This window comes from Dipodomys ordii, unplaced genomic scaffold (genome assembly GCF_000151885.1).
Source record: "Dipodomys ordii isolate 6190 unplaced genomic scaffold, Dord_2.0 Scaffold37, whole genome shotgun sequence".
Taxonomy (NCBI): Eukaryota; Metazoa; Chordata; class Mammalia; order Rodentia; family Heteromyidae; genus Dipodomys; species Dipodomys ordii.
In genome coordinates, this window is record NW_012267253.1 from 4,615,114 (window position 1) to 4,627,170 (window position 12,057).

At 41.0% G+C, this 12,057-nt stretch overlaps 1 protein-coding gene across 3 annotated transcripts in view; it reads right to left on the minus strand.

The window, feature by feature from the left end:
* Nucleotides 1–12,057, minus strand: part of Thada (thyroid adenoma associated) — a 314,583-nt gene that overhangs the window by 265,457 nt on the left and 37,069 nt on the right. For all 3 annotated transcript variants that reach the window (XM_013017946.1, XM_013017947.1, XM_013017948.1), the window contains exons 17-19: nt 6,577–6,787; nt 2,715–2,850; nt 2,039–2,175 (exon numbers count right to left, since the gene is read on the minus strand). In XM_013017946.1, the coding sequence (XP_012873400.1) occupies nt 2,039–2,175; nt 2,715–2,850; nt 6,577–6,787 (484 nt within the window). The remainder of the gene's footprint in view (nt 1–2,038; nt 2,176–2,714; nt 2,851–6,576; nt 6,788–12,057) is intronic.

Consider the following 12,057-nt stretch of genomic DNA (forward strand, 5'->3'; position numbering starts at 1 on the left):
ATTGGTTCCTCTTCCTCCCTTACCATGCCACCCGCCCTTTTTGTCTTTAAAAGGGGCTGCTCTCTGTTAATAAATGAGTTTTCTACCTGCTGGATTTGGCTCCCCGTTGTGTCTGATTGTCTCCTGGGCTGAGGGAGGCTGGGGAACGGGCGAGGGCTGCACTTACCTTTCCTCGGACCCCGTCCGTCGGACGAAGACCCAACAGGCAGGCAGTCTACTGCTTAAGCCACACTCACAACTTCCTTACATGATTTAGTAAAGAACAAAATCTAACATTTTCTAAGGAAAACACTTTGCTCCAGGCTTGGTTATTTTCCCAGGGTATTTTAGTGCTAGACAGATAATATGTGCTCAGAATTCAGAGTATTCTTACCACAAGACCCTCATCTGTGCTCCAAAACTTTATTTCAACATCAAATGTAAATTTATTTTCAATTTTTTCTGTGTATTCAAAAGTATACTCCAGTTGGGAGCCAGTGGCTCACACCTATAATCCTAGCTACTCAGGAAGCTAAGATCTGAGGACACGGTTCAAAGCCAGCCTGGGCAGGAAAGTTCATGAGACTCTTATCTCCAATTAACCACCAAAAAGCTGGAAGTAGAAGTATGGCTCATGTGGCAGAGCAAAAAACTAAGGAACAGCATCCAGGGCATGAGTTCAAGCCCTAGTACTGGCACCAATGGAAAGGAAAAAGTATATTCTATGTTTGTGCATCCCTTTCGTAACTAAAATCTTGAAGGGTGTGGGTGTGGGTGGGTGGGTGGGTGTGCACGTGCGTGCATGCTCACACCTACTACCTGGGACATACCAGGCACTGAATTTGGTTCCGGCCCTTTCAGAAATTGTTCAGTGACAAATGTTGATTTATATCTACTTCTACAGGGCACTGGACCAAGCAGCACAAGGAAGGAAAAGCCATATAGTATAGTATCCTTGTTAAGTTACAATTCCATGAAGGAAAACTCCTTGTGAGGAGAAGAGCAGTAAGGATAGTCTGAAGAGGAAACAGAAGCCAAACCACTACAGGACTGGGTCTGAGATCATTGAAGTCTTGTGGACAAGGAGGTTAACCTGGGACAGGATGCAAGAGTGAAATAAAGATTGTCTGTAAAATGATGAATTGGATGAATATAAGAAATTTATTTGGACTTGGCAAGAAGGAAAGAGAAAGAGATAGGAAAAATTGCAGGGAAATCAGCTGGAGGACCTTGTAAGTTATAACCTAGGCAAAAGTGGAAAAATGCCTGGAGAAAGTGAGAAAACACAGGTGAAAAGAAAAGAGAATTAAGAGATGTTTATGGGTAACAATGAAAGAATGCGGAGATGGGCCGGATAAGAGGAGCAGAGGAGAACGTGTAGGCTCCTAACCTGATCTGTGGAAAGAATATTTGCAGAGAGGGAAGGGTTGGGTGAGGAAAGAAAGATGAGTTTGGTATTGAGCATGTTCACTACTGCCCTTTCCTTTCATTAAATGGTCTTTACTCACTGCAGATACCTAGCAAGTTAGCTTCCCTGACCACGCCATCAGTTGCACTGAATCACACTGCTTTCTTTCCCAGTTTCAGCAACCACCTGGTAGGCTAGGTTCCAAAATAACTATAAAACCCATTTTTATTCTAGGGAAGAACCACCTGATTAGGTGGATATAAATGGAGAGGGGAAATTTTAATAGTTAACATTAATAAAAGGGCAAAATAAAAGGGCAAAAATACCACTAAAGTAATTCAATCTGTTTTCCTCAGACTTTTTTTTTTTGGGGGGGGGGGGTCCTGTCATGGGGCCTGAACTCTGGGCCTGGGCGCTGTCCCTCAGCCCTTCAGCTCAAGGCTAGCAATCTACCACTTGAGCCACAGCACCACTTCCGGCTTTTTCTGCTTATGTGGTGCTGAGGAATTGAACCAAGGCCTCATGCATGCAAAGCACACACTCTACCACTGAGCCACTTTCCTAGCCCTCTCAGACTATTTTTATAAGATACACAAAAAAGTGGTTAAGAGAGAAAGAGACAATGAATAATCAAAGGATAGCAAGGCTTACCTGAATCAGTGTCCATGGGGGTGAGGCCCTCGGGGGAGGAGCTCTGAATGACTGGCGACACTGCAGCAGAAAGCCTGTAGGACAGCAGCAGGAGCTTCTCCACTACTGGTCTCCATTCACTCACCAGCTGCAGGCTGCTGCAACCAGGACATCAGGGGCACTCAGACCAAAAGCAAAGCTCAGATCTCAAAACAGGAAGTTAACAAGTAATAGGAGTTGAAAGAATCTGCTTCAATAGTAGAATACGTGAACTATCCCAGACATAAAAACACTTCTAAACCAGTAGAATTAAAAATCAAATTTTCAGTTTTCTTTTTTTTTGTCAGTCGTGGGGCTTGAACTCTGGGCCTGGGCGCTGTCCCTCAGCTCTTCAGCTCAAGGCGAGCGCTCTACCACTTGAGCTACAGCGCCACTTCCAGTTTTCTGGTGGTTTATTGGAGATAGGAGTCTCACGGTCTTTCTTGCCTGGGCTGGCTTTGAACCGTGATCCTCAGATCTCAGCCTCCTGAGTAGCTAGGATTACAGGCGTGAGCCACCAGCGCCCGGCTAAATTTTCAGTTTTCTTTAAGGCAACAGGCAACATTCTGTTCCAAGGACACCTTTCCATTGTGGTTAAAGCCCAGATATGAGTTTATGTACGAGATACAAGACAAGAGACAGCTGAGGATGTTCTTACTTCAGAGGTAACCTCTGCAAAGCTCCTGTAACACAATGGACTCGGCCATACATCGGTGATACTGCTGCTGCCTGAAGCAGACAATTCTCAGCCTGACATACTTCTTCCTCCAGATTTTCCATCAAGCATTTGATAACTAGAAAAGGCAAACAGAAAATTGAAGTAATGCCAATTTTAAACCACACTTATAAATTTGAAAACAGACAGTTCCCATGAAAAGACACAACTGAACTTTATATTAGATTTTGAATTTGAAAGATTTTGTTTTCAGGTTACCCAACATTTTATCCATGTCTAGCTATAAGCACTAAAGAATGAAATGTTTTCCGTAACTGCTTGGATCTATGACAGCATTCACTGGACCATTCATTCCTCCTAGACAGCCTCTAATTGGATACCAAACCTCAAGCTTGTGTGGCTTCAGATACTTGGACTTTCAGAAACAGCTTTATTGAGATATAATTCACAGACAATACATTTAAAGTGTTCAAGTCACTAGTTTTGGAATAGTCAAAAATATGGGCATAAATCACTACAGTTTTAGAACAATACTTTTGTTATTAGTAGTCACTTACCTCTCTGCAACTCTAGGCAACCACTAACATATTGTCTCTATGTATTTGTCTATTCTAGACATACCATATAAATGGAATAATACAAGACCTTTTGTGACTGGCTTCTATCACTTAGCATAGCAATGTTTTCAAAGTTCATTTATGCAGCACTCATCAGTATGTCATTTCTTTTATCATGGCTGAATGATAACAGTCCACTGTTTAGACATGTCACATTTTCTTTATCCATTACTCAGCTGATAGAAAAGTAGAGCGCATACTCTATGGATGTTTGGGTATATTCCTGTTATGGACTGGATGTCTGCATCACCACCCCTAACCCCAGCAGTATGTGAAGGTTACAATTTCTGTACATCCTTATCAGCATCTGAAATTCAGTTTTTTGAGAAATATTATTATCATAGCATGTTCCTGGGCATGAAGTATTTCCTTCCCTTACCATTTCCCCAAATGAATGATGTTGAGCACTTTCTCACATGCTTCATTTGCATGTCATTTTTTCACATTTTTCTATTCAAGATTCTTTGGGTGATTTTTTTTGTCCCCAATTGGGACAATAGGGGACTTGACTGGCTGGGCAGGCACCCTACCACTTGAACCCATCATCACTTATTTTTACATTGCAATAGAAACATTCCCATAGAAAACTAAATAAAGGTCATCACTACTAGCATCTCCCCAACTCTTAATTTGCTGGGGAAAATATAAGATAATGGCGTCACATCTAAGACTGAAGGCACAATGACTAAGTCATTCTACTTTTTTTATTGACCATAAACTCTGAAGCATGTATATTAGAAGAGCTCTCTGATAATATTTCACTCTGGCATTATTTATCTAAAGAAAATTATCAACAGGAGACTAGTTTACTAATTTATGTAATGCTAATTAGTACTATTTAAATAAAAATCAAAATCATGTAATACTAAATAACATATATTCCAGACTATAAAGGGACTTCAGAAATAAGAGTCGTGTGTGTGTGTGTGTGTGTGTGTGTGTGTGTGTGTGTGTGTATGTGTGTGTGTGTGTGTGTGTGTGTGTGTGTGTGTACGCACGCACCAGTCCTAGGGCTTGAACTCAGGGACCGGTCATATTTGTTCAAGGTTAGTGCTCTACCACCTGAGCCACAGCTCCACTTCTAGCTTTTTTTGGTGGTTACTTGGAACTACAAGTCTCACAGACTGTCCAGGCTAGCTCTGAATTCTGGTACTCAGATCTCAGCCTTCTGAATAGTTAAGGATTACAGGCATGAGCTACTAGCACATGGCTTGTTCATTTATTTATTTTTAATAAGAAAGAATATCACTATGTTGCCCAGTCTGGTCTCAAACCCCTGGGCTAAAGGACTATAGGCATGCACCTGGCACCTAGAAAAGAAAAAATAAGTTCTGTTTTCTTCTGTTTTGCAGTGCTGGGGATAGAACCCAATGACTCATACATTCAAAGAATGGGCTCTACCTCTGAGTTTCACCCTGGCCCTTGTTCTCCATCTTAAGTGGATTGTTATCACCTAGTTGATGATGTGAAGTTTTATATTATTGCTACTTAAACCTTAACAAACAAACAAAAACTTTCTTTTCTTGCTATACGAGTATTTGAACACACTGTATTATACTTGCCTGGTATACAGGTGATCTACAACTTGAACCACATTTTCAGCCCTTTTTGCTTTATTTTTTTTAATAAGTTATTACGTTTTTGCCTGGGCTAGCCTGACCACAATTCTCATGTGTGTGTATGTGTGTGTGTGCCACTGCATATAGCTTGTGTGTGTGTGTGTGTGTGTGTGTGTGTGTGTGCGCACGCGCACACACACACATATCCCAGTAGTTCACTCAAGGCTGACGCTCTACCAACCAAGCCATCACAGCTCCACTTCTGGCTTTTTGCTGGTTGCCTGCTCAGTCTGGCTTCAAACATTGATCCTTAGATTTCAGCCTTCTGAGTAACTAGGATTATACACATGTTCCACTGGCACCCAGCTTGATGTATTTTTATGTGACTGAAGTATTTCATAAAATTCTAAACATCTTGAGTTGAAACAGTTTTGTGAAGCACAAATTCTGCTGCAGTCCTTGGGTTACTGTAACTATTCCTAATCACCTTCCGGGTCTTCCTTTGAACTAGCTTAGGAACAACAAAGAGGCAGAATCATCCTCTACTAGACTGTCCCATCTGCATCCCTGATTCATGCCAAACTCGTGGCCACATTCCCACTAGAGCTAACTATGTCCTCCTGCTTTTCTCCTACTACTGATTCTCTTTGTAGTGGCCTTTTCAAAATATCTTAGGAAGAATCACCTTCAATTTCCTTTCTATAATTGACTTACTTTTAGTTTTTTTTAATCCAGATTTGTCTCTATTTCCATTACAATTTCCAAAATGAAGGAAATAGAGAATGGCTCATGTGATAGAGCTCCAGCTGTGAATAAAAAAGTTGAGCAAGAGCACAAGACCCTAAGTTCAAGCCCCAGTATAGACATAGGGGGAAAAAAATCTATACAACAAAATGAAGATCACCAGCATAAAATTATATACATAAAGCTCCAGTAAAATTATAGAAAATCATTCAATCTAAACCATCTCAGACCAATACTAGGGAGCATTAGAATAATCTATATGGAAAGAGTAATAGGGAGGAATACAAATCCCAACAAACAAAAAAATTCTGTATAGAAATGAATTTTACTATAGTCAAAGTAATGTATCTACAGAAATACAAAGTATAGTTTTGGTAGAAAAAGAGGCTGTCCTCTTTCTAAAAGAGGTCAGGTACTAGTGGCTCATGCCTGTAATACCAGTTATTCAGGAAGCAAAGATGGGTTACAATTTGTTTTTTTTTTATTTTTGTCGGTCGTGGGTTACAATTTGAGTTCAGCCTGGATATAAATACAAGATCCCCATCTCAGTCAACAGCTATCATCTTGGCTACATGGGAAGCATAGGCAGATCCCAGTGCAGAGTTCTCCGGCATACACCCAAGACTCTATCTTAAAAATAACTAAGACAAAAGTGGTTGAAGATATGGATCAGGAAGAGTACCTGTAAGTACAGCACGTTACATATCTACTTATTTAATAATGAATCATCTGTTTAGAAACAAGGGTTATTGGTGAGTAAACTGTTCATCTGCATAAAATGAATGTAGGATGTTTTTATATGCTTATAGACTCCTAAATAAATAACAAGGTTGAACCACTGAATACTCTAATCAAATGAATAGTGAGAGAATATGATCCTGGTTTTGATAAATATCAACAAAAGGACATTTCCTTGATACGAACCCATCAATGTGTTCCTTTCCACCACAGCCTCAGACTTATCTCCAGCTTTGCATGTAACCTGCTGGGGTAAGGAGGCAAACATGGATGCTGGCAGAGCATCCTGCCAGATTAAGAAGTTCAGCAGGTAGGAAGCTGTTACACAGTCATACGGTTTCGTGCTTGTGCTGAGCTCCAGTGCTGCCTGAAATAGGCTTTGCAGTTTCTCAGAATCCTAGAATATAACACAGTGTGTTACCATCATGAAAAGTTTTCTGCAGTTTAAAGAAATAGTATGGACTTAAACTCATAGTCTTTAGTTATAAGTCAATGTGAAAATTAATTTCTTTTCTCCCTGAATCTAATTTTTACACTAAATGATGATTTACAAGTTCAGAAAGGAAGGCCTTAAAAATAATTTCAATTAGGGATATTTAACGTTAATCAAGCTAGGTTTTTGTTGTTGTTGTATTGCATTTTGTTTTGTTTTTTAATGCTTCTAGCCTCTTCTTCCTTACCCCTTCCCAAACAACTGGGAAGAATACACCCAGTAAGGAGATTATTCATGGAACATAAAGTAATAATATCAGTCTCCGAAATTCTGCATCCAATCCAGGCAACAGTGGCTTACAGCTATGATCTAGCTACTCAAGAGACTGAGATTTGAAACTCAAGGTTCAAAGCCAGCCTAGATAGACAAGACTCCATCTCCAAACAATCAGCAAAATTTTGCACTAGAGACATGTCTTAAGTGGTACAGCACCAGCTATAAGCAAAGAAAGTGGAGCAAAAGTGAGAAGGAGAGGAAGGAAGGAAGGAAGGAAGGGAGGGAGGGAGGGATAGAAGGAGGGAGGGAAGAATTCTGCCTACAAGTTCCCACTTATTTCTCATAGAAATATCCCCTCACATTGCGTGTATTGCAGAAGGCAGAAAAAGAACAGGTCACTGTAACAGTTCACTTGATTCACACTGAGTGAACAAAACAAAATACAGACCCCATTCCCAACTAAACCCTTGATAAGCTACAAGCACACAAACTCTGGAAATCAGGGATTGTCGGCTAGATAATAATCTGATTCTAATGAGATTGTTCCGTAACTGTCTGTTAAGGAGAAAACATGCTGAATGTCAGGGGCTCCTGCCTATATGCTGGCTACTCTGAAGGCTGAGATCTATAGGATCACAGTTCAAGGCCAGCCCCAGCATCAAATTCCACAAGACCCTCATCTTCAAAATGAGCAACAAAAAGCAGGGCTGGAGGAAAGGGCTCAAGTAGTACAGTAGTAGCCTAATAGTAGCCTACCAAGCACAAGAATCTGAGTTCAAATCCCATCACCACCAAAAAGGCATTAATGTCTAACAATTCAAATAGTAGACATCAAATATACTAATTTGAATATAAGCTTAGTTCAATTTAAATTCTTTGACATTTGGTATGATAAACTTTCTTGACCTAAAAAAAAATTAAAAATAAGCTAGGTGCTGGTGACTTACACCTGTAATCCTAGCTATTCAGGAGGCTGAGATCTGAGGACCACAGTTTGAAGCTGGCCCAGGTAGAAAAGTTAGTGAGACTCTTATCTTCAATAAACTACTCAGAAAAAGCCAGAAGTGGCATTGTGGCTCAAGTGGTAGCTAGCTTTGCGCACAAAGAGGCTCAGGGACAGCCCGTAGGCCCTGAGTTCAAGCCTATGACTGGAAAAACAAAAACAAAAAAATAAAAATAATGACCAAAATTTCAAATCTAAATATGTATCATAAATAGCCAATTGAGCATCTAAACAATTTTGTAACTAACAATAAGTCTCTGAACACCTAGGAAAAAATATAGTAATAGCCTTTGAAGCATAAAATACCTTTGTTTTACCACCTTAGATCAATTAAAACACAACTTGAAAATCTAGGAATTATGCCACTTGCAAAGAAATGAATGGCCCTTAGAACAAATCATGTTAAGTGAAGTAAGCCAAGCTCAGAGAGACAAACTGTGCATGTTTTCACTCATTGCAGAAGCTAGATCTAAAATATAACAGGACATGATAAATTATACAGGACTCTAGGCAATCAGACAGAGTGAGACCAAAGGAAGACACACTTAGGGGAGGAATCACTCTTAGGGGAGGCACAATGCCTCTGAGCATTTAAAATACTATTTATTAACCTCTTCAATAATTAGTGTTAAGCCTGGCACCGGTAGCTCTCACCTATAAATCTAGCTACTCAGGAGGCTGAGATCTGAGGATCACGGTTCAAAGCCAGGCTGGGCAAGAAAGTCCGTGAAACTCTTATCTCCAATAAACCACCAGAAAACTGGAAGTGGCGCTGTAGCTCAAGTGGTAGAGGGCTAGCCTTAAGCTGAAGAGCTGAGGGACAGTGCTCAGGCCCAGAGTTTAAGCCCCACAACCGACAAAAAATAACAAAAAAAAGAGCTCCACGAGGAGACAAAGAACCACATGCAGGGAGAGGGTAAGTGCTCCCCAGACTCAGATTTACTATGCATGACTGTTCTTATATCATCTGGGGAAAGTGGGATTTAGTACTCAAAAGCTATTTATTATAACATGGGGCAATATCATTTTCTCATTTTAGGACTTCATTCCAAAACAATCTTCATAGAACTATTATGCACAGAACTGCATCCTCTTATTTACTATATTAAAAAAAAAAAGACATTCTGTGTGTTTTACTCTTAGTACTTAAACATGTGGAGTTGGAGGTATAGCTCAATGGTATGATCAAGGCTCTGGGTTTTATCCCCAAAACAAAATCAATTCCATATATACTACCTTTGATTTCTGCAGAGCTTTCAAAATTTGATATGGTAGCTTTCAAGTCCTCCAAATCAAAACTATCACATTCATTCAATATTTTGGTTTGATTGAAGAAATCATTGGTGTCTCGAGGCTGAATCTCATTGAGAATGACCTGCAAGCGGCTTCCTGACTCTGAGGGAAAAATATGAGAATATATAAAACTCTAGTTCAACATACATGTAGATTTTCCTTAGGGATGCCTACCCTCCAAATTCCTAAGATTTTCGACAGCCGATGATCAGCTCTACTGGTAGAGGCACACAGGATAAAGAATGTGAAAATTATTCATACAATGTGTTCATGACTATGTAACTGTATTTGGGGGGAGTGGTTGAGATGGTACCAAGGCCATGTACTTGGGTAGGCTTCCAGGACACCATGGAACCACACCCCCAAACTGTTTTTCCATATTATTTGTAGAATAGGGACTCAATTCTCAACCAGGTGCATGCCTGAGCAGTGATCTGTCTCCTGTCACTGATAAGATCACAGGCACCCACCACCAGTAATCCAACTTCCCTCAATAGAGACAAATACTTGTGGACATTTCTGCCAAGGGTGGCCTGGAATCATGATCCTCCAAATCTCAGCCTCCCACACAGCTGGGAGTGACAAGTGTGGCTCCCGGTTTTGTTTTGTTCTGAACTGGTATTGGGGTTTGAACTCAGAGCTTTATGCTTACTAGGCAGGTATGGAGCACATGGGCAGCAAAGATGGCGCTGAGAGGGGGTTGAGTGGGCAGAGCCTAATTTACTGTAGAGCACATGGGCGCCAAGATGGCGCTGGGAGAGAGTAGAGGGGGTAGAGCCCAATTTACCTGCCAATCAGTGCCTAACCAGCCCGTGAAGGCTCAGGTGAATGATAGGGTGTGACCTTGTGATTGGTTCCTCTTCCTCCCTTACCATGCCACCCGCCCTTTTTGTCTTTAAAAGGGGCTGCTCTCTGTTAATAAATGAGTTTTCTACCTGCTGGATTTGGCTCCCCGTTGTGTCTGATTGTCTCCTGGGCTGAGGGAGGCTGGGGAACGGGCGAGGGCTGCACTTACCTTTCCTCGGACCCCGTCCGTCGGACGAAGACCCAACAGGCAGGCAGTCTACTGCTTAAGCCACACTCACAACTTCCTTACATGATTTAGTAAAGAACAAAATCTAACATTTTCTAAGGAAAACACTTTGCTCCAGGCTTGGTTATTTTCCCAGGGTATTTTAGTGCTAGACAGATAATATGTGCTCAGAATTCAGAGTATTCTTACCACAAGACCCTCATCTGTGCTCCAAAACTTTATTTCAACATCAAATGTAAATTTATTTTCAATTTTTTCTGTGTATTCAAAAGTATACTCCAGTTGGGAGCCAGTGGCTCACACCTATAATCCTAGCTACTCAGGAAGCTAAGATCTGAGGACACGGTTCAAAGCCAGCCTGGGCAGGAAAGTTCATGAGACTCTTATCTCCAATTAACCACCAAAAAGCTGGAAGTAGAAGTATGGCTCATGTGGCAGAGCAAAAAACTAAGGAACAGCATCCAGGGCATGAGTTCAAGCCCTAGTACTGGCACCAATGGAAAGGAAAAAGTATATTCTATGTTTGTGCATCCCTTTCGTAACTAAAATCTTGAAGGGTGTGGGTGTGGGTGGGTGGGTGGGTGTGCACGTGCGTGCATGCTCACACCTACTACCTGGGACATACCAGGCACTGAATTTGGTTCCGGCCCTTTCAGAAATTGTTCAGTGACAAATGTTGATTTATATCTACTTCTACAGGGCACTGGACCAAGCAGCACAAGGAAGGAAAAGCCATATAGTATAGTATCCTTGTTAAGTTACAATTCCATGAAGGAAAACTCCTTGTGAGGAGAAGAGCAGTAAGGATAGTCTGAAGAGGAAACAGAAGCCAAACCACTACAGGACTGGGTCTGAGATCATTGAAGTCTTGTGGACAAGGAGGTTAACCTGGGACAGGATGCAAGAGTGAAATAAAGATTGTCTGTAAAATGATGAATTGGATGAATATAAGAAATTTATTTGGACTTGGCAAGAAGGAAAGAGAAAGAGATAGGAAAAATTGCAGGGAAATCAGCTGGAGGACCTTGTAAGTTATAACCTAGGCAAAAGTGGAAAAATGCCTGGAGAAAGTGAGAAAACACAGGTGAAAAGAAAAGAGAATTAAGAGATGTTTATGGGTAACAATGAAAGAATGCGGAGATGGGCCGGATAAGAGGAGCAGAGGAGAACGTGTAGGCTCCTAACCTGATCTGTGGAAAGAATATTTGCAGAGAGGGAAGGGTTGGGTGAGGAAAGAAAGATGAGTTTGGTATTGAGCATGTTCACTACTGCCCTTTCCTTTCATTAAATGGTCTTTACTCACTGCAGATACCTAGCAAGTTAGCTTCCCTGACCACGCCATCAGTTGCACTGAATCACACTGCTTTCTTTCCCAGTTTCAGCAACCACCTGGTAGGCTAGGTTCCAAAATAACTATAAAACCCATTTTTATTCTAGGGAAGAACCACCTGATTAGGTGGATATAAATGGAGAGGGGAAATTTTAATAGTTAACATTAATAAAAGGGCAAAATAAAAGGGCAAAAATACCACTAAAGTAATTCAATCTGTTTTCCTCAGACTTTTTTTTTTTGGGGGGGGGGTCCTGTCATGGGGCCTGAACTCTGGGCCTGGGCGCTGTCCCTCAGCC